Source organism: Perca fluviatilis, chromosome 21 (genome assembly GCF_010015445.1).
Source record: "Perca fluviatilis chromosome 21, GENO_Pfluv_1.0, whole genome shotgun sequence".
Classification (NCBI taxonomy): Eukaryota; Metazoa; Chordata; class Actinopteri; order Perciformes; family Percidae; genus Perca; species Perca fluviatilis.
This window is the reverse complement of record NC_053132.1, coordinates 1,968,808-1,992,284: the sequence shown is the minus strand read 5'-3', so window position 1 is coordinate 1,992,284 and position 23,477 is coordinate 1,968,808. Positions and strand designations below refer to the sequence as shown.

Here is a 23,477-nt window from a genome sequence, read left to right as displayed (position 1 = left end):
AGGACTTTTAGCGTGTATAGAGCCAGCATATTTCCACCAGACTCCATGTAAATAATCAGGAATTTTAGCGTGTATAGAGTCAGCATATTTCCACCAGACTCCATGTAAATAATCAGTACTTTTAATGTGTTTAGAGCGATGAACTTTCCACCAGACTCCATGTAAATAATCAGGACTTTTAGCGTGTAGAGGCAGCATATCTCCACCAGACTCCATGTAAATAATCAGGACTTTTAGCGTGTATAGAGCCAGCATATTTCCACCAGACTCCATGTAAATAATCAGGACTTTTAGCGTGTATAGAGCCAGCATATTTCCACAAGAGTCCATGTAAATAATCAGGACTTTATAGAGCCAGCATATTTCCACCAGACTCCATGTAAATAATCAGAATCTTTAGCGTGTATGGAGCCATCATATCTCCACCAGACTCCATGTAAATAATCAGGACTTTTAGCGTGTATAGAGCCAGCATATTTCCACCAGACTCCATGTAAATAATCAGTAAATGTAAATGGGTGAATTATGGGTGTATTTCAACCAAACCAGAGTGGTGATTGTTGGAACAGTGGAAAGATGAACATTTTTTAAGATGATAAAAGTCCAGATTATTTACATGGAGTCTGGTGGGTTTGGTGATGATGATTAATATGTTGAAATTGTTTCTGTTTTCAGTTTTTGGAGCCTCAGGACTACATTTCCCATGAGTCCTCTGACTCCTTCTCTCCATGTGGAGGGAGGAGAGTGGGAGGAGTGGGATGGGGGGGGGGGGAGTTTGGGAAAGAATGTGAGGAATTCATTTCCTGTTCTGCAGCTCGGAGTCACAGTCATGGCCGAGTGTGGACACAGAGAACAGAGCGCCATGAAGGAGGGTTAACTGGTGGACTGGGCTAACTCTAACGGAGGAGACCGTCTGCAGAGACGGGTCCAACATGGCCGAACCGCTGCTGAAGAGAACGTTCTCCAGGCTCAGAGGAAAAGACCAAACCAGGAGGAAGACCGACCCCAAACTCAGCGGTGAGGAAATGTTTACATCTTTCAGACTGTCAGAGTCACTTCTCTGTCTTTCTTTTCTGCTTCTTTCTTTAGTCAGAACATATTCTGTTTCTATAATCAGAACTTATTCTGTTACTATAATCAGAACTTATTCTGTTACTATAATCAGAATTTATTCTGTTTCTATAATCAGAACGTATTCTGTTACTATAATCAGAACTTGTTCTGTTTCTATAATCAGAATTTATTCTGTTACTATAATCAGAACTTATTCTGTTACTATAATCAGAACTTATTCTGTTACTATAATCAGAACTTATTCTGTTACTATAATCAGAAGTTGTTCTGTTTCTATAATCAGAATTTATTGTTACTATAATCAGAACTTATTCTGTTACTATAATCAGAATTTATTCTGTTTCTATAATCAGAATGTATTCTGTTTCTATAATCAGAACTTTTTCTGTTTCTATAATCAGAATTTATTCTGTTACTATAATCAGAACTTATTCTGTTACTATAATCAGAACTTATTCTGTTACTATAATCAGAACTTGTTCTGTTTCTATAATCAGAATTTATTCTGTTTCTATAATCAGAATTTATTGTTACTATAATCAGAACTTATTCTGTTACTATAATCAGAATTTATTCTGTTTCTATAATCAGAACTTATTCTGTTACTATAATCAGAATTTATTCTGTTTCTATAATCAGAATGTATTCTGTTTCTATAATCAGAAGTTATTCTGTTTCTATAATCAGAATTTATTCTGTTACTATAATCAGAACTTATTCTGTTACTATAATCAGAACTTATTCTGTTACTATAATCAGAACTTGTTCTGTTTCTATAATCAGAATTTATTGTTACTATAATCAGAACTTATTCTGTTACTATAATCAGAATTTATTCTGTTTCTATAATCAGAATTTATTCTGTTTCTATAATCAGAACTTATTCTGTTTCTATAATCAGAACTTATTCTGTTTCTATAATCAGAACATCTTCTGTTTCTTTTTCTTTTTTTAGATCAACTTTTTATTGTTTTTTATATTTTTGAACATATAGGACCGACTAATACAATTGAACAAGAACAAAAACCCTCCACCACCCCCCACCCTCCGTGGTGTCGAGGAAAGAAAAGTAAACAAATAAAGAAACAGAAACAGAGATCTCACCTTGCCTAGTCTCCCTCCTCTACTTCTTGTGATGCTGAGGTCATTAGGACTGATATCTGTGCTGCTGCACCTTTCCATAGGTCTATAGTCGATGACATGGCTTTGTTAATCCTTGCTGTAGAAAGCTCAAGCAGAACTATGTCCAGAAAATACGCCAACCACTGTTTAATACAAATAGGGTTAGGGCTGCGCTGAGCTATCATTTTCTTGGTCGCGGTTTAGCCGGCTAGCCAAATTTTCTTCTGTCCAAACTGTCTCCCAATTAAATACGTTCCCCTCCGAGCTCAGCTCTCGCTCCCATTTCTTTACTGTTGGGAGTTCTCCTACAGATACTTGCATCAGTTTAGCATAAATCCCGGACACTAATCCTCTCACAGGAAAATCAGCAAGCCATTTAATGATTGATCTTAAGAGCAAATACAAGAAAAAGGATGTCCTAGGGACCTCAAACCTAGTTCTTAGATCTTCAAAACTCAACATACCTTTCTCATTGAATAGCTGGTTTACAGTATATATGTTTGATGTGTTCTAGAGTCAGAGAACATCAGTTTGATGTGTTAGAAACAGAGAACATCTGTTTGATGTGTTCTAGAGTCAAAGAACATCTGTTTGATGTGTTTTAGAGTCAGAGAACATCTGTTTCATGTGTTATAGAGTCAGAGAACATCTGTTTTATGTGTTCTACAGTCAGAGAACATCTGTTTTATGTGTTTTAGAGTCGGAGAACATCTGTTTGATGTGTTCTAGAGTCAGAACATCTGTTTTATGTGTTCTAGAGACAGAGAAGTGTTCTAGAGTCAGAGAACATCTGTTTGATGTGTTCTAGAGTCAGAGAACATCTGTTTCATGTGTTCTAGAATCAGATAACATATGTTGTATGTGTTCTAGAGTCAAGTCAGAGAACATCTGTTTATGTGTTCTACAGTCAGAGAACATCTGTTGTATGTGTTCTAGAGTCAAGTCAGAGAACTTCTGTTTCATGTGTTCTAGAGTCAGAGAACATCTGTTTCATGTGTTCTAGAGTCAGAGAACATCTGTTTCATGTGTTCTACAGTCAGAACATCTGTTTCATGTGTTATCGAGTCAGAGAACATCTGTTTTATGTGTTCTACAGTCAGAGAACATCTGTTTATGTGTTCTAGAGTCAGAGAAAATCTGTTTGATGTGTTCTAGAGTCAGAACATCTGTTTCATGTGTTATCGAGTCAGAGAACATCTGTTTTATGTGTTCTACAGTCAGAGAACATCTGTTTTATGTGTTTTAGAGTCGGAGAACATCTGTTTGATGTGTTCTAGAGTCAGAACATCTATTTTATGTGTTCTAGAGACAGAGAAGTGTTCTAGAGTCAGAGAACATCTGTTTGATGTGTTCTAGAATCAGATAACATATGTTTCATGTGTTTGAGTCAGAGAACATCTGTTTCATGTGTTCTAGAGTCAGAGAACATCTGTTGTATGTGTTCTAGAGTCAAGTCAGAGAACATCTGTTTATGTGTTCTACAGTCAGAGAACATCTGTTGTATGTGTTCTAGAGTCAAGTCAGAGAACTTCTGTTTCATGTGTTCTAGAGTCAGAGAACATCTGTTTCATGTGTTCTAGAGTCAGAGAACATCTGTTTCATGTGTTCTAGAGTCAGAACATCTGTTTCATGTGTTATCGAGTCAGAGAACATCTGTTTTATGTGTTCTACAGTCAGAGAACATCTGTTTATGTGTTCTAGAGTCAGAGAAAATCTGTTTGATGTGTTCTAGAGTCAGAACATCTGTTTCATGTGTTATCGAGTCAGAGAACATCTGTTTTATGTGTTCTACAGTCAGAGAACATCTGTTTGATGTGTTCTAGAGTCAGAGAACATCTGTGTATGTGTTCTAGAGTCAGAGAACATCTGTTTGATGTGTTATAGAGTCAGAGAACATCTGTTTTATGTGTTTTAGAGTCAGAGAACATCTGTTTGATGTGTTCTAGAGTCAGAACATCTGTTTCGTGTGTTCTAGAGACAGAGAAGTGTTCTAGAGTCAGAACATCTGTTTCATGTGTTCTAGAGTTAGAGAAAATCTGTTCTGTGTGTTCTAGAGTCAGAGAACATCTGTTTCATGTGTTCTAGAGACAGAGAAGTGTTCTAGAGTCAGAACATCTGTTTCATGTGTTCTAGAGTTAGAGAAAATCTGTTCTGTGTGTTCTAGAGTCAGAGAACATCTGTTTCATGTGTTCTAGAGTCAGAGAACATCAGTCTGATGTGTTCTAGAGTCAGAGAACATCTGTTTGTGTTCTAGAGTCAGAGAACATCTGTTTGTGTTCTAGAGTCAGAGAACATCTGTTTATGTGTTCTAGAGTCAGAGAACATACATAAATGTCAGAAAGCTAAACTTCTTTACAGTTACACTAACATGTTTTAAACGAATGCCGACTAAACCCTATCCCACAGACTTCCAGCTTCACTGTCTAAGTTTCTTATATCAGACCTTTTCTGATTTCATCATGTATTCTTAGTGAGTGACTGATATCTTTTCTGCTTTTAGCATTCACACGCTTTTCTGCAGGAAATGCAATTTTGTAGTTAAAGGTGAGGTGGGTTTTAATTTGAGAGAATTGGACATGATGTCTGGGTTGAGACCGGGTTTCTGTTGTTGAGGATGGGGAAGACAACTGTAATCTACTCATCAAACGTTGAAAAAAAAGGTCATTTTGTGTTTCAAACTGGTAGGGCCCTATTTTAATGATCTGAGGTCACAGCGTGAAGCGCCTGTTGCAGGTGTGTTTAGGGTGTGTCCAAATCCACTTTTGTTAGTTTATTGGTGGACAAAACAGTCCGTGCGCCGGGTGCATGGTTCTAAAGGGTTGGACTTAGTGTCATCATTAATCAGAGGTGTGTTTTGGGCGTAACATGCAATCAACCAATCAGAGATCATCTCCCATTCCCTTTAAAAGCCAGGCGCGTTTGGACCTTAGACATTGCTATTATGATGGAGGATTTACACCCTAATATTTATATTTGTAATCTTCTGCATGTGTGTGCTGCTGTGTGTGCTGCTGTGTGTGTCTGTGTGTGCTGCTGTGTGTGTGTGTGTGTGTGTGTGTGCTGCTGTGCGTCCCTGTGTGTGTAACAAGTATAGTGTGCACGCGCTGTGCACGAGCCTAGGAGCATTTTACTAATGCTCTGTTAAAATAACAATGAAATGCTGCGTTATTGACTGATTGATTAGAATGCACCTGAACACACCTCCCTGTAAGACCAGCACGCCCAGAACGCACCTGAACACACCTCCCTGTAAGACCAGCACGCCCAGAATGCACCTGAACACACCTCCCTGTAAGACCAGCACAATGCACCTGAACACACCTCCCTCTAAGACCAGAATGCACTTGAACACACCTCCCTGTAAGACCAGAATGCACCTGAACACACCTCCCTGTAAGACCAGAATGCACCTGAACACACCTCCCTGTAAGACCAGAATGCACCTGAACACACCTCCCTGTAAGACCAGAATGCACCTGAACACACCTCCCTGTAAGACCAGAATGCATCTGAACACACCTCCCTGTAAGTCCAGATGTATTTGATATTTAAACGACGTGGGTCGGTCTTAAACTAACCGGGTGCAGGATAGGCGCCCGAAGTATCAGTGAACGCTGCTCTTCTTATGTATTATATCTTTTATATATATATATATATATATATATATATATATATATATACACACATGACGTTGAGGGGGAAACATCTTCACACGTGTTTAATGTTAAGCATCCTGCAGAATGAAACTGGGTCACTTCCTGTCATTAGACCTGTGTGTGTGTGTGTGTGTGTGTGTGTGTGTGTGTGTGTGTGTGTGTGTGTGTGTGGTGTGTGTGTGTGTGTGGTTACTTCCTGTTTATAGTTTGCTGACTTTGTTGTCTTGTTCGATAATGACCGACGATTTAAATTCACTATCAGGTTCAGACTTGTGTTTGTGTTCATGCTTTAATCTTCACTTTGTTTCTCTCAGACCTTTTGTCTGGATATACTTTTTAATACTTTCTGAAGTTTAATGATGTTAATAAATAAAGTTAGTTCTTAAAGATTTTGAAAAGAAAATGTAGAAAAAGTGAAGCCAAAACTAAACGACCTCATTCAGAAACTTCACATGTAGTCTTAGGGTCTTAAAGCTTGCCTTGTCTGTGTGTGTGTGTGGTGTGTGTCTGTGTTTCTGTGTGTCTTTGTGTGTCTGTGTGTGTGTGTCTATATGTGTGTCTGTGTGTGTCTTTGTGTGTCTGTGTGTGTGTGTGTGTGTGTGTGTTTATTTTAAGACTGAAATGAATAGTGAATAGACAGCAGTGTGTTTAAACACAGAGAGTTCATTCTGCACACTCACAGCTGTTTATCCTCGTCATCATCAGTGTTTCTCAGGCTTCTGGAAATTAAAAACACATGCTTTAATATTCACACACACACACAGACACACACACAGACCACACACACACACACACACACACACACACACACACAGACGGATACACACACAGACACACACACACACATAGTCAGGGTGTTTGGCTGCAGTCAGATGACAGGAAGTGGAGGCTGACCTCTGGAGAGTATCACTTCCTGTGTACTCGTAGCTGTGAGGAAGCAGACAGAAAGACAGACAGATAGACAGACAGACATGCTGAGAGACAGACAGACATGCAGACAGACAGACAGACAGACAAACAGACAGACATGCAGACAAACAGACAGACAGATAGACAATCCCCGGTCTGAACCCTCCCAGGGACCAGACCAGCGAGCCTGGCTCAGACCATCAGAGGTAGTCTGGTGGTCTGAACCCTCCCAGGGACCAGACCAGCGAGCCTGGCTCAGACCATCAGAGGTAGTCTGGTGGTCTGAACCCTCCCAGGGACCAGACCAGTGAGCCTGGCTCAGACCATCAGAGGTAGTCTCTGTCCACATGTAACTGCTCTGGCTTCTTTCTAACAGGAAAACATTTTAGGATGGTTCAGAATTTTGGACTTAACCCAAGTGTCATCGGACATCTTCTCATAAAGAACTCTTTATTCCCACATGGAGCAGCTACAGAACAACAGGATTATTCATTCATTCATTCTTTCATTCATTCATTCATTCATTCATTCTTTCATTCATTCATTCATTCATAACAACTGTTTGTGTTTATGTTTGAGCTGCAGAGGTGAATGGATTAGTCATCAACTATTACATTAATTCTGTGTGTGTGTGTGTGTGTGTGTGTGTGTGTGTGTGTGTCTGTGTCTGTGTGTTTGTGTGTGTGTGTCTGTCTGTCTGTCTGTCTGTCTGTGTGTGTGTCTGAGTGTGTGTGTTGTGCATGTGCTTGCGTGCGTGTGCTTGCGTGTGCGTGTGCTTGCGTGTGTGTGTGTGCTTGCGTGTGCTTGCGTGTGTGTGTGCATGTGCTTGCGTGTGTGTGTCTGTGTGCATGCATGTGTGTGTGTGTGTCTGTGTGCATGCGTGTGTGTGTGTGTGTGTGTGTGTGTGTGTCCTACAGATGTTGCAGTAAAGTCTGACGCTGTCCTCCAGACTCCATCATTACCAGCAATGCAGACGGCCCACCCTCCCCTCCTGGCGGATGCCGCTGACCCCCCCTCGCCTCCACAGAACCAGATCACGGTTGCTAAGAAACAGTCGTGGGCGCGGCAGTCAAGCTCCGCCCCCAGAAACTCTGACTGGGAGCGACCATCGGGGATATCCCAGGATGCAACTGGGCAGGCCTGGAGTCAGAGGCTAGCACAGGAGAAGGTACAGCAATGCTCTGGGTTTCTATCAACCAATCACAACGGTCCTGGGCGGGGCTAAGCTCAAATGATCTAACATATTCTTTATAAAACCTCCCAGTTAGAGAGGAAATGATCTAACATATTCTTTATAAAACCTCCCAGTTAAAGAGGAGATAATCTAACATATTCTTTATAAAACCTCCCAGTTAGAGAGGAGATGATCTAACATATTCTTTATAAAACCTCCCAGTTAGAGAGGAGATGATCTAACATATTCTTTATAAAACCTCCCAGTTAGAGAAGAAATTATCTAACATATTCTTATTAAAGTGCCCATATTATGAAAAAAAATCACTTTTTTCTAGGATTTGGGGTGTTATTTTGTGTCTCTGGTGCTTCCACACACATACAAACTTTGATAAAACCCATCCATGGTGTTCTGAGTGAGATATGGTTTCTGAATGTGTCCTGCCTTCAGTCTCCTGGTGAGCTGGTCAGAATCTGCACGGCTTTCTAAGGCACTAGCCAAAACGAACTGGCTAACCGCAACCGTTAGCATATTAGCGTTAGCATGCAACAGTGAGAGAGAGCTGTGCAGTACAACAAAAATATGGTGTTTTTTTAAAAATTAAACCATGTAAACCTATTCTCGTACAACTTTAAAATAAAATTATGAACCTGAAAATGAGCATAATATGGGCGCTTTAAATCTTTACAATCATTCCCTGAAAGAACCGAGCAGGCCTGCCTTGTTGCACCAACCACATCTTCTTCAGAACTTGATATTTTCAGCGTGTAGCTCGCTAGCACCTTGTGTTTTGACCTTTCCTTTCAGTTCTTTGACTCCCCACTTCTTGTTCTTCCGCCCAGACCGAGCAGTGTGGCAATAGGACGTGCATTAGTCCGGCCCGGGACACGACCAGCGCCGCCTGTTTTCTGGTCAGTTCGACCCCTGTCCTGCAGGAAGCCCCCCAGTCGGGAGGTGGCTCCCCCGTTAGCAACAAGTTCTCTGGCCAGCGTATGTATCTCCAGAGCCTGGACCGCAGCAGCCGAGCCTGGGTGCTGTCTTCAGGAAAGACCCAGGCTTCAGAGGAGGCCCGCGGGCTGCAGCAGGAGAGCAGCAGCAACATCTGGTACAACCCGATCCCCGAGGAGGAGGACGCCGCCGGGCCGCGCAGCCAGGACATCTGGAGGAGGAGGGAGGAGATGGGGGAGAGAGGGGCGGCCAGGAGTCGTAGCAGTGACGGTCCACTAGACGGCGCCAACCCCAGTGTTAGCCACCAGACTGATGACATCACAACAGAAAACACAGGTAAGACGAGACTTTCTTCCCCTGAAAAACGCCCCATAAGTGGTTTGTTCCAGCATCATTCTGACCTATATTTAGGAAGTGACGGCGCCCTCTAGTGGCCATAGTAGTTAGGGTTAGCCAGGTGTAAACGTAGCAGTAGTGTAGACGCCAGGTGTAAACGCTGCAGTAGTGTAGACGCCAGGTGTAAACATGTATAATATACTACCTTTTACCATTCTCCTGAATGTTAGTTTCAGGGACGTATTAGAAGTTCTTTTGTTTCTGTTTGTTTACATAATGCCTCTGTTACACACTACGATGTTTTCAGTGAGGGTCTGTTGTAGCCTACACTCACCTTAAAGATTATTACGAACACCTGTAAGATTTCTCGTTAATGCTATTATCTAATCAACCAATCACATGGCAGCTGCTTCAATGCATTTAGGGGTGTGGTCCAGGTCTAGACAATCTCCTGAACTCCAAACTGAATGTCAGAATGGGAAAGAAAGGTGATCTAAGCTACTTTGAGCGTGGCATGGTTGTTGGTGCCAGACGGGCTGGTCTGAGTATTTCCCAATCTGCTCAGTTACTGGGATTCTCACCCACAACCATTTCTAGGTTTCACAAAGAATGGTCTGAAAAAGTAAAAACATCCAGTATGCTGCAGTCCTGGGGGGTGAAAATGCCTTGTTGATGCTAGAGGTCAGAGGAGAATGGGCCGAGTGATTCAAGCTGATAGAAGATCATCTTTGACTCAAATAACCACTCGTTACAACCGAGGTATGCAGCAAAGCATTTGTGAAGCCACAACATGCACAACCTTGAGGCGGCTGGGCTACACCAGCAGAAGACCCCACCGGGTACCACTCATCTCCACTAAAAATAGGAACATGAGGCTACAATTTGCATGGGCTCACCAAAATTGGACAGTTGAAGACTGTAAAAATGTTGCCTGGTCTGATGAGTCTCGATTTCTGTTGAGACATTCAGATGGTAGAGTCAGAATTTGGCATAAGCATAATGAGAGCATGGATCCATCATGTCTTGTTACCACTGGGCAGGCTGGTGGTGGTGGGAGTGTAATGGTGTGGGGGATGTTTTTGGCACACTTTAGGCCCCTTAGTACCAATTGGGCATCGTTTAAATGCCACAGCCTACCTGAGCATTGTTTCTGACCATGTCCATCCTTTTATGACCACCATGTGCCCATTCTCTGATGGCTACTTCCAGCAGGATAATGCACCATGTCACAAAGCTTGAATCATTTCAAATTGGTTTCTTGAACATGACAATGAGTTCACTGTACTAAAATGGCCCCCACAGTCACCAGATCTCAACCCAATAGAACAGCTTTGGGATGTGGTGGAACGGGAGCTTGGTGCCCTGGATGTGCATCCCCCAAATCTCCATCAACTGCAAGATGCTCTCCTCTCAATATGGGCCAACATTTCTAAAGAATGCTTCCAGCACCTTTTGAATCAATGCAACAAAGAATTAAGGCAGTTCTGAAGGAGAAAGGGGTTCAAACACGGTATTAGTAGGGTGTTCCTAATAATCCTTTAGGGGAATGTATATAGTGAACCATTTAATAAACACTATGTAGGGCATAGTGAGTAACTGAATGAGGAAACAGTGTACGAACACAGCTTTTGTATCTCTCTCCCTCAGACCCCTCCCCCTCAGACTCTAGCCCCTCCTCTCAGAAGAAAGGGGGCGTGTCCAGCAGTGTGATTGACAGGCTGAGGTCTCCTGGTACGGTGAGGAAACTCTCCCTGAAGATGAAGAAACTTCCTGAGCTGCGACGCAAACTCAGCCTTCGCTCCTCCTCTCGAGCCAACCGGCAGGAAAACGACAGCCGGGCGGGCGCCGATGAGCCAGCCAGTAAAAACGCATCATCATCGTCGGCCAATCAGAATGTGATCAGCAGATATCACCTGGACAGCTCTGCCCCTCCAGCCAGACCGCTGCGCCGATCATCCAGAGGACGCTCGGCCAAAGGAGGTAAAGTTTCAGCCTGTTCTCATGAACCATTCGTACAAAAGCTCCGTATGTTGCTGTATTGACTGCTGCTGTATGAGAGCGCTGTGGGCCGTGTGTGGAGCAGGTCAGGGGGGGATGTTTGGGACTTTTAGACCAGGTCCCAGGGAAAACAAAGACTTTCAACCAGGAAATGCCTGTTCCTTGGGAGTGTTTTAATCCAAACCAACATCTTTTTCCTAAACTTATGTAGTCACTTTGGTATCAAAACGTATCTGTATTCGCTGCATGAAGCTCATCTCTTGTCTCCTAAACTTCACTGTAATGTCGAAACGACCGGCAGCTCCTTTTATCGGGTAAACTGTTATGACGGAGCACTGTAGACGCATCACGTGACCAGCCAGTTGTCGCTTAGTTTCCTAAGATATCATACGTGTGGATATATCTGTGTGAATGTGTGAATGTATCTGTGTGAATGTGTGAATATATGTGTGAATGTATGTGAATGTATGTGTGTGAATGTATCTGTGTGAATGTATGTGTGTGAATGTGTGAATATATGTGTGAATGTATGTGTGTGAATGTATCTGTGTGAATGTATGTGTGTGAATGTGTCTGTGCGAATGTAAACATTAGGACGAAACTGTATAACACGTTGCACTTTTCTGCTTTTTGTGCACTTCTGGTTGGACGCAAACTGCATCTCATTGTCTTTGTACTTGTACTCTGCACATTGACAATACAGTTGAATCTAATCTAATCTCATTATACATTTTTGTACAAACCCCTTTCAGGAGAATACGTTGCTACCAGTTCTTGAACGATACTTTTTTCAAAACCAATTTTATAAAAATCCATTTTAACAAAAAGGAATTACAACTTTACACATTAAGGTACAAATCTTGTTTTATTTCAGCACTTTTCCACCGATGATACACGACATTTCCCCATATCTCCACACTTTAGCCTCCAGCCATCATCGTCGCTGAACTTATCGTTTGAGTTGAAATCACTGCAGCTACAAATATAAAATGTTAGTTTTCCATTCAGGTTATCTGAGCGATGGGGACTCCCCCGAGCTGCTGCCACGGCAACAGGCCCCTCCCATCGCCACCTCCCAGGTAAAGGCGTGCGACGTGAGTTCGTTCCGCCTGTATGTGGGCTCCGACCCCCCGAGATGCAGCCAGCGGGTGACGGGGTTACTGACGGTGCATCTGCTGCGCCTGGACCAGATCAAGACCAGCAGGTAGAAACACTAACAGAGGTGTCACAAGTATTCCCATTCATTACTCAAGTAGAAGTACAGATACTAGGGTTTGAAAAGACTTCTGTAGAAGTTGAAGTATCAACTCAAGTTTTAAAGTATAAAAGTAATCTAAGGGGGAAAAAATGCCATTAAGGACAAAAGCTTAGCCCCCACAGGGGCCTATGCTGCACTATCCCACCTCCACAAAAAAAAAAAATTCTAAAGGCTATAATGACTATAATAATGTTATATTAAAATCATACCTGCAAACTAAGAAGGGCTGAAAAAGGTGACATATCTCGTCTGTGTTTTTCAGACAACGGCAGCAACAGAGACAAGCGCAGTCATTTAAGTGGCACCTAAATAAGGCACCGAAATCCGCGTTGCTATTCGGTCCGGTAGATAACGGTCGTTAAGGCACCGGTGCTGTATTAGCACCAGGTCTGTGCAATGGTGCAATGGATCGCGTACAAACCAATATGGTGTCTGAATGGTATATGTTTATATTCAACCACAATCAAATTCAATCTCTCTGGATGGAGTGATTTATCTGGATAGGGGTTTTTGTGTGTGTGTTTTTTTTTAACGATGACGAGCCGGAATGAAAACAAGCTGAACTGAAATAGGAGTAGAAAGTACAGATAATTGTGTGAAAATGTAAGGAGTAGAAGTAAAAAGTATGCTGTAAAATAATTACTCCATTAAAGTATAGATACCCAAAATGTCTACTTAAGTAAGGTAACTAAGTATTTGTACTTCGTTGCTTGACACCTCTGCACACTAACACTCACACGGGGGACTAGTGTCACTGTTTTACAGTCACATAATACAGTCAATACAGAGTTCAGTGGAGGCTCCACGCAGAGCTTTCTCCGTACCTACGTTAGTGGCCTGAAGTTTATACATGGAACTAGTTACAGAAATCCATGAAACTTACTGAGCTGGTCTCATTGGTCGCTTTTAAGAGGATGTTGATTGACTTGGAGGCAGCCAACTCTGGCTGAAGATGTTTTGCCTGTTGTGTTTAGGATTCTGGTTGACTTTGAGGGATTTGCTGTTTCAGTTGTTTCAGGTTTTTAGTGTTTTAGTGTATTGTGTGTGTGTGTGTGTGTGTGTGTGTATGTACTGTGTGTGTGGTTGTACTGCTGCCTGTCTTGGCCAGGACCCTCTTGAAAAAGAGATTTTTAATCTCAATGAGTCTCTTCCTGGTTAAATAAAGGTAACATTAAAATTAAAATAAAAAATAAATATACTGGTGCGTTGGTGTGTGCGCCGTTATCTTTAAACCTACATTGTGTAATTGATTCTTAGCAAAAAGCTCTTTGTTCTTTCACAAATATGTGCTCATTCATGTGTAATTACTTCCACCAACTAATCAAAGTATTCTCGTAGAATCTGACATTCAGAATCATTCAGAATACATACGAGCAAGACGGCCACCATGTAGCGCCTCTATCTTTATAATATATTAACCAAAGAGAGACATACCTCCATCTTTAAAATACATTAGTCAAAGAGGGACATACCTCCGTCTTTATAATACATTAACCAAAGAGAGCCATACCTCCGTCTTTATAATACATTAGTCAAAGAGAGACATACCTCCGTCTTTATAATACATTAACCAAAGAGAGACATACCTCCATCTTTATAATACATTAACCAAAGAGGGACATACCTCCATCTTTATAATACATTAACCAAAGAGAGGGACATACCTCCATCTTTATAATACATTAACCAAAGAGAGACATACCTCCATCTTTATAATACATTAACCAAAGAGAGACATACCTCCATCTTTTTAATACATTAACCAGAGACATACCTCCATCTTTATAATACATTAACAAAAGAGGGACATACCTCCATCTTTATAATACATTAACCAAAGAGAAAATTTTTAATTAGTCAAAGAGGGACATACCTCCATCTTTATAATACATTAACCAAAGAGAGCCATACCTCCATCTTTATAATACATTAGTCAAAGAGGGACATACCTCCATCTTTATAATACATTAACCAAAGAGAGACATACCTCCATCTTTATAATACATTAACCAAAGAGGGACATACCTCCATCTTTATAATACATTAACCAAAGAGAGACATACCTCCATCTTTATAATACATTAGTCAAAGAGGGACATACCTCCATCTTTATAATACATTAACCAAAGAGGGACATACCTCCACCTTTATAATACTTTAGTCAAAGAGGGACATACCTCCACCTTTATAATACATTAGTCAAAGAGGGACATACCTCCATCTTTATAATACATTAGTCAAAGAGGGACATACCTCCACCTTTATAATACATTAACCAAAGTGAGCCATACCTCCATCTTTATAATACATTAACCAAAGAGGGACATACCTCCACCTTTATAATACATTAACCAAAGAGGGACATACCTCCATCTTTATAATACATTAACCAAAGAGGGACATACCTCCACCTTTATAGTACATTAACCAAAGAGGGACATACCTCCGTCTTTATAATACATTAACCAAAGAGGGACATACCTCCACCTTTATAATACATTAGTCAAAGAGAGACATACCTCCACCTTTCGCCCTCTTACACTCAGTGTCAGCGTGATGAATGCCAGGGGGAGATTACTCATGACTTCCGGCAGATTTGAAAGCCAGTTGAAAATGGAACATCACACCTTTTCTCTAGGACGTGTAACGGTGTCGCCAAGGAAGCGAAAAAGAGAATTAAATGACAGGCAAAGCAACAAGACCAAAGTTAATATTGGAGTGGCTAGAACAGCTGTGTGTAAACGATGGAGAGACTAAGAGATCATTTCAGGTTTGGCCACCGTAGGACTTAAAACGCACTCAGAATGGGAGGGGCTAGAAAGTAATATTCAGTTGGTTGTCATATACAATTTCACCGCTAGATGGGAGAAATTCTTACACAATGTAGCTTTAAGAGAATAGCAGGGCCGGCATGATTATCTTCAGAGCTAGTAGCGACTCTAGAGTCATAGTGAGAGTCTCCCTATGCGTTACTGTGAAATGAGAAATGCAATTCTGCCAAGCCACAGACGAGCGCCGTATCTCCACGTACCTACGTACGTAGCCACGGCGTAGATTTAACGCAGAAGCATAAATCACACTTTTGGCTACATTCACATTGCTACTGTTGTTTGTCAGGAAAGATAAAAGGTATTTCTGCATTTCCTTTCAGGTCCGAGGACAGTAAAGACGTTTTCCTCGCCATCCAGATCGACGGCGTGACGAGGGCGAGAACGTCGCTGCTGACGCTGCGAGGCTCCTCCCACCCGCTGAACCACGCCTTCCACCTGCAGCTAGAGCGAGCACGCCAGCTACGCATCGTGGTGCTAACCCCAGGTAATCCTGGTATGTGTCCCAGTTAAACTCATTACTCATTAACCCCAGGTAAACCTCTCATTAACCTCAGGTAAACCACTAGTTAACTTCAGGTAAACCACTAGTTAACTTCAGGTAAACCACTAGTTAACCTCAGGTAAACCACTCATTAACCTCAGGTAAACCACTCGTTAACCTCAGGTAAACCACTAGTTAACCTCAGGTAAACCACTCATTAACCTCAGGTAAACCACTCATTAACCTCAGGTAAACCACTAGTTAACTTCAGGTAAACCACTAGTTAACTTCAGGTAAACCACTAGTTAACCTCCGGTAAACCACTAGTTAACTTCAGGTAAACCACTCGTTAACCTCAGGTAAACCACTCATTAACCTCAGGTAAACCACTTGTTAACCTCAGGTAAACCACTCATTAACCTCAGGTAAACCACTCGTTAACCTCAGGTAAACCACTCGTTAACCTCAGGTAAACCACTCATTAACCTCAGGTAAACCACTAGTTAACCCCAGGTAAACCACTAGTTAACCCCAGGTAAACCCACTTGTTGCAGATGGAGAAAAGTGATTGTGTAAAAGTGAATCTTGATGTTATTGGACCAAACCCAAAGCTACTGGTGAAGCTTCTTGAAATGTGTGTGTTCAGTCTGAGTTTTCATGTCGGTTTCTGTCTCTGCAGCCAGTCAAGCGGCAGCAGTGAGCGGGTCTAAATCGGGGACGGATCAGACTTCCACGGGGCCAATCAGAAACAGAGTCTGCGGCCTCGGTGGCGTCTCCATACCTCCACTCTTTAAAGGTTCAACACAGTTTTGTGACTTTACCAATTCACCTTTACTGTTTAAATAAATCATAAACAAACAGACCCAAACAGAATCAAACAGAAGCAGATCTTTGCAGGGATCCAGAATGAAAATCTGCAGGATTTTTTTTGATTGATTTAAAATTCGGCAGGAAATTCAGAGGATAATTCTGCAGAAGAATCTGCTGAATTCTGTGTCAGCAGAATCTGCTGAATTCTGTGTCAGTAGAATCTGAGTTGGCCTGATAATGCTGTTCTGGGTAAGATATGAATGGTTGTGTCCTCAGGGAGTCGCAGTCAGCAGCTCTGTGTGAAGCTGGAGCCCAGAGGACTACTTTATGTCAAACTGTCCCTGCAGGAAAAATGGGACACACAGGTACACAGTGGGACACACAGGGACACAGTGGGACACACAGGGACACAGTGATACACACAGGTACACAGTGGGACACACAGGTACACAGTGAGACACACAGGGACACAGTGGAACACACAGGGACACACAGGGACACAGTGGGACACACAGTGGGACACGCAAGGACACAGCAATACTAATAAATAAAACATCTTAATCATGATGAGAAAACTGTCAATATTCAGAGTTAGAGTTCAGCTGTGGAGGAACTAACGGACATGTTCCTTTTACATCCATATTCATCTGTTCTCATAGACACCATGTCCTTCAGTAGAGCTTTTATGAATCAAAGTCACCATTTACAACCACAAATTACACAAATTACTGACGGTATTACTCCAGCAATATAAAAACTAAAAACGAGTCTAACCTGTCTGCCTGTCTGTCTGTCTGTCTGTCTCTCTAACCTGTCTGTCAACCACAAATTACTGACAGTATTACTCCAGAAATATAAAAATAGAGGCATGTGTTACATCTAATATTTCATCCCCCCCCCACAGCCCAGCAGTGACTGCTCCGGTCCTGCCAACGTGTTCGGGGTCGATCTGCACAACCTGGTGGAGAAGGAAGGCTCTGCGTCCCCCGTCCCACTGCTGATCCAGAAATGTGTGGCAGAGATAGAACGACGGGGACTTAAGGTATCTCCACGTTTATAGCTTTATCTGTCTCACTGTCAGCTCACCGATAAATCCTCTCATCATAGATAAACAGCTGCTGATAAATCATCATAGGTAAACATCTGCTGATAAATAATCATAGATTAACAGCTGCTGATAAATCATCATAGATTAACAGCTGGCTGTTTTGGGATGTCTGAAATTGAGGTATAAAAATAGCTCGCTGTGGAAAAAGTTTATTTTTAGCGTTGGGTTCAGAGTCAGAGTTTACAGTAAAGACGGGAAGAACATGACTCTCCCAAGGTGAAGCTACCAGACATGGTCGGTTATTCTAGCTGTCTGTCTCTCTAACCTGTCTGTCTGTCTCTGTCTGTCTGTCTGTCTCTCTAACCTGTCTGTCTGTCTGTCTGTCTCTCTAACCTGTCTGTCTGTCTCTGTAACCTGTCTGTCTGTCTTTATGTCTGTCTCTCTAACCTGTCTGTCTCTCTAACCTGTCTGTCTGTCTCTCTAAACTGTATATCTGTCTGTCTCTCTTACCTGTCTGTCTGTCTGTCTCTCTAACCTGTCTGTCTGTCTCTCTAACCTTTGTGTCTGTCTCTCTGACCTGTCTGTTTGTCTATCTCTCTAATCTGTCTGTCTCTCTAACCTGTCTGTCTGCCTGTCTGTGTGTCAGGTGGTGGGTCTGTACAGACTGTGTGGTTCTGCGGCGGTGAAGAAGGAGCTCCGTGATTGGTTCGAGAGGAACAGTTCAGCTGTGTGTCTCAGCGAGGATCTGTACCCGGACATTAACGTCATCACAGGTCAGTGAACGCACTGCTGGGGGGCATGTACCTGAAGACTTACAGGTCAGTGAACACATCACTGGGGGGCAGGTACCTGTAGACTTACAGGTCAGTGAACGCACCGCTAGGGGGCATGTACGTGAAGACTTACAGGTCAGTGAACGCACCGCTGGGGGGCATGTACCTGAAGACTTACAGGTCAGGGAACACACCGCTGGGGGGAAGGTACCTGTAGACTTACAGGTCAGTGAAAGCACCGTTGGGGGGCAGGTACCTGAAGACTTACAGGTCAGTGAACGCACCGCTGGGGGGCAGGTACCTGAAGACTTACAGGTCAGTGAATGCAGCGTTGGGGGGCAGGTACCTGAAGACTTACAGGTCAGTGAACTCACCGCTGGGGGGCAGGTACCTGAAGACTTACAGGTCAGTGAACGCACCGCTGAGGGGCAGGTACCTGAAGACTTACAGGTCAGTGAACGCACCGCTAGGGGGCAGGTACCTGAAGATTTACAGGTCAGTGAACGCACCGCTAGGGGGCAGGTACCTGAAGACTTACAGGTCAGTGAACGCACCGCTAGGGGGTACTGTACACTTCAAGAAGACGTGTAAGCCAGTGGCATGTACCTGAAGACTTACAGGTCAGAATGCATTTGATGTTTTTTGGGATACCTGAAGACTTACAGGTCAGAATGCACTGTGGCGGGCATGCAATGAGAATTACAGGACAGAATGAAATGGTGAAGGTACATGGAATGGACTTACAGGTCAGGAATGCATCTGGTGGGGGCATGTACCTGAAGACTTACAGGTCAGAATGCACTGCTGGGGGGCAGGTACCTGAAGACTTACAGGTCAGTGAACGCACCGTTGGGGGGCAGGTACCTGAAGACTTACAGGTCAGAATGCACTGCTGGGGGCAGGTACCTGAAGACTTACAGGTCAGAATGCACTGCTGGGGGGCAGGTACCTGAAGACTTACAGGTCAGAATGCACTGCTGGGGGCAGGTACCTGAAGACTTACAGGTCAGAATGCACTGCTGGGGGCAGGTACCTGAAGACTTACAGGTCAGAATGCACTGCTGGGGGCAGGTACCTGAAGACTTACAGGTCAGAATGCACTGCTGGGGGGCAGGTACCTGAAGACTTAGTGAACGCACCGCTAGAGCCATGAAGACTGAGTTCAGCCACAGGCTGTAACGCTGCAGCAGTGATGTGACCATCTGGCGTGTTTTTGGAGTCTGACGTGACCGTATTTGGACGAGAGGTTGGAGCTTGGGAGGAGGATCTGGCCAACAACTAAGGCAGTCTAATGGATTCCTCTCACTGACAGCTCCAACGCCGAAAATAGGCAGACGAAGGCCGATGCGTAGCGGCGGCGTGTGGCACACTGCAAAAACTAGGCCGACAGACGCTCAGCGACACAATCTGCTCGGTGTGTAGGGACCCTTAGGCCGGTAACACACTGACTGCGTGGCGTGAGCGTGGCGTGTCAGCTGAGTGACGTGAGCGTGGCGTGAGGATGGCGTGTCAGCTGAGTGGCGTGAGGATGGCATGTCAGCTGAGTGACGTGAGGGTGGCGTGTCAGCTGAGTGACGTGAGCGTGGCGTTTCAGCTGAGTGACGTGAGCGTGGCTTGTCAGCTGCGTGGCGTTTTCTACGTCTTTACACACCAGAAGGGTGTCTATCCTCAGGGATACTGAAGGACTCCTTTGTGTTTCCTCAGGGATCCTAAAGGACTCCTTGGTGTTTCCTCAGGGATCCTGAAGGACTCCTTGGTGTTTCCTCAGGGATACTGAAGGACTCTTTGGTGTTTCCTCAGGGATACTGAAGGACTCCTTGGTGTTTCCTCAGGGATACTGAAGGACTCCTTTGTGTTTCCTCAGGGATCCTGAAGGACTCCTTGGTGTTTCCTCAGGGATACTGAAGGACTTCTTTGTGTTTCCTCAGGGATCTTGAAGGACTCCTTTGTGTTTCCTCAGGGATACTGAAGGACTCCTTTGTGTTTCCTCAGGGATACTGAAAGACTCCTTTGTGTTTCCTCAGGGATACTGAAGGACTCCTTTGTGTTTTCTCAGGGATACTGAAGGACTCCTTTGTGTTTCCTCAGGGATCCTGAAGGACTCCTTGGTGTTTCCTCAGGGATCCTGAAGGACTCCTTGGTGTTTCCTCAGGGATACTGAAGGACTCTTTGGTGTTTCCTCAGGGATACTGAAAGACTCCTTGGTGTTTCCTCAGAGATACTGAAGGACTTCTTTGTGTTTCCTCAGGGATACTGAAGGACTCCTTGGTGTTTCCTCAGGGATACTGAAGGACTCCTTGGTGTTTCCTCAGGGATACTTAAGGACTCCTTGGTGTTTCCTCAGAGATACTGAAGGACTCCTTGGTGTTTCCTCAGGGATACTGAAGGACTCCTTTGTGTTTCCTCAGAGATACTGAAGGACTTCTTTGTGTTTCCTCAGGGATACTGAAGGACTACCTGCGGGAGCTGCCCTCTCCTCTCATCACCAGGACTCTGTACCAGGTGGTCAGGGATGCCATGATGCTGAGACCCCCCCCTGTCCCACCTGGGACCCCTGGTCCTGGTACCCCTGATCCTGTTCCCCAGCTAGCCCAGAGCACCGTGGAGCTGCTGTCCTGTCTGCCGCCTCCAGAGAGGGTAACACAGAGTCCTACTGCTGCAGTATTATCTACTGTATAGTATCTACTGTATATCATCTACTGTATATTATCTACTGTATATAATCTACTGTATATTATCTACTGTATAGTATCTACTGTATATTATCTACTGTATATCATCTATTGTATATTATCTACTGTATATTATCTACTGTATAGTATCTACTGTATATCATCTACTGTATATTATCTACTGTATATAATCTACTCTATATTATCTACTGTATAGTATCTACTGTATATTATCTACTGTATATCATCTATTGTATATTATCTACTGTATATTATCTACTGTATATTAAGAATGTTATTTTAGAGGCTGACTGGGCAATGCCTCTCTCTCTCTCTTTCTCCCTCTCTCTCTCTCCTAGGTTATAATCATCTGATTGGACGAGTAGGAAAGTTAACTAAACGATTCCCCATACAGAATAATATGGATCATATAGCTGTTCTGTTTCTGTCTCCAGGCCACGCTGTCTCTCTTGCTGGACCACCTCAGCCTGGTGGCGTCCCACAGCCCGTCCAACAGGATGAACCACCAGAACCTGGCGGTGTGCTTCGGCCCGGTGCTGCTCACACCGACCCAGGACGCCTGGAGGGGGGGAGGGGGAGGGAGGGGAGGAAGAGGGGGAGGGAAGGGTCCTGGGGAAGAGATGGCGAGTGCAGTAGATTTCAAACGACACATCGAGGCGCTTCACTACCTGCTGCAGCTGTGGCCAGGTGAGTCCACTTTGACTTAACAGTCCTTCCAGAAAAATGCAGAGTTTTTTTTGTGATTGTTGTGGGCAAAAATCCTTGATTATGCGGCACGTTTTCTTTAAAAATGCGATGGAATATGCTCTATATGATATTTATACAATTTTATGCGATCAAATTGCGGGGACTTGCAAAAACTACGGTTTGATGAAAAAGACAAAAAAAAGTGATTCCCCCAACCACTGCTTTTCGATGATGTTCACGTCACGTAATTATGTCACTTCGTAACGTTCCCATGGCAACAGGGGAAAATGGCTGCTCTTGTGTGAAGTAAACGAAACATTTTTCAACTTTCTGCTAAGATATATTATGGGACTTTTTTGCACCGAAAATGCAAGGATTATGAAACCATGCAAGCCCTGCATATTTTGCATGGAAATCGGCAATTTAGCGTTATCAGCTGAATAGCTTAGCGCAGGGGCTAATGGATCCGAAGTGTCTCTTAACAGTACCCCACTAATAATGCCCGAAATGATACCAAACTTCTACACTTGTACAAATAGGTTATATATATATATATATAATAGGCCCTAAGCACTCTTACTGGCCGGTAGTAACAGCAGCAGCAGCAGAGAGCAGAAACCAGCAGGCAAGTGTTATTTACATAAACTTCTGGTGTACTTACAAACTTTACAATCCATCGTTTTATGAGGGCATAACCTATTTGTACTACTGTAGACGTTTGGTATCATTTCAGGCATTATTAGTGGGGTAATGTTAAGAGACACTTCGGATCCATTAGCCCCTGCGCTAAGCTATTCAGCTGATAAGGCTACTCTACGCTAACTCTCCCAATGTTAGACCCAGGTGAAAAAAGCTTCTGGGGGGGTGTTTGGCTCGAGGTCATGGTGCAAAGGACCCTAGGGTGAAATTACTCCGAACCATCACTTAACCACATCACCAGAGAGAGCTTGGGTTGAATTTGTTTACAACAAAGATGTCAGCCGCTGGTGAATTGAGATGTGTAGATTCCTCCATCACGTCTGTTATAGAAGACATCGACAGCGTGTTCATTTTAAAAGAGGAACAAAGAACCGCGATCAAGGCATTTGTTGATCGGAAAGATGTTTTTTCCGTTCTTCCTACGGGATTCGGCAAAAGTTTAATTTATCAGCTGGCCCCGATGGTCGAACAGACCAAGACAGTAGCAAAGCTGATTTAGCCTCTTGTTTCACATTAGATGATAGAAACGGATGTAGGCTAAACACAAACGATATTTCATGCAACAACAGTGAACTGTAATTGGGCCCGTTTACTTTTTCGTTCATTTGATTTCCGATTTTGAAACTAAGAGTGGTTTGGAAATAACGTAAGACTGCTCCGGTGAAAGCCTTGTTTTCATAAGCTCCTGGGGCTAGCTGCTATTTAGCTCGGAAGCTAACATCTAATTGCAGGCAGGTTGCTAATTAGCCAATGCTGAAAAGTATGGAAGTACTAGTTTCCCCTGCTTTTTATCAATATTCCTCGGTATTTGTCTCTTGGTGTAGTTTGCTCACATGCTCGTAGACATGTAAATGAACTGTGTGCGTGCTAGCTAAGTCAACGGTCAACACCTTTTATATTGTAGCGTGAAAGCGGCGTTAGCTTCAGCCCCATAATCACAGCCCAGTTGAGCAGTATCAGGCTCATGTTCTGACTAGAAT

At 43.3% G+C, this 23,477-nt stretch overlaps 1 protein-coding gene across 2 annotated transcripts in view; it reads left to right on the top strand.

Annotated features, from left to right (window-relative positions):
- LOC120551357 (rho GTPase-activating protein SYDE1) overlaps positions 1 to 23,477 on the top strand; it is a 37,820-nt gene that overhangs the window by 12,524 nt on the left and 1,819 nt on the right. Inside the window, exons 4-15 of one of the 2 annotated variants that reach the window (XM_039788752.1) lie at positions 815 to 1,017; positions 7,679 to 7,929; positions 8,778 to 9,219; positions 10,867 to 11,199; positions 12,226 to 12,421; positions 15,627 to 15,790; positions 16,467 to 16,583; positions 16,874 to 16,962; positions 17,502 to 17,639; positions 18,292 to 18,418; positions 20,859 to 21,055; positions 21,546 to 21,798. In XM_039788752.1, the coding sequence (XP_039644686.1) occupies positions 933 to 1,017; positions 7,679 to 7,929; positions 8,778 to 9,219; positions 10,867 to 11,199; positions 12,226 to 12,421; positions 15,627 to 15,790; positions 16,467 to 16,583; positions 16,874 to 16,962; positions 17,502 to 17,639; positions 18,292 to 18,418; positions 20,859 to 21,055; positions 21,546 to 21,798 (2,392 nt within the window). In that variant the 5' untranslated portion in view covers positions 815 to 932. Of the gene's footprint in view, positions 1 to 814; positions 1,018 to 7,678; positions 7,930 to 8,777; positions 9,220 to 10,866; positions 11,200 to 12,225; positions 12,422 to 15,626; positions 15,800 to 16,466; positions 16,584 to 16,873; positions 16,963 to 17,501; positions 17,640 to 18,291; positions 18,419 to 20,858; positions 21,056 to 21,545; positions 21,799 to 23,477 lie in introns of both variants that reach the window. The other variant, XM_039788751.1, reaches the window with a different exon arrangement.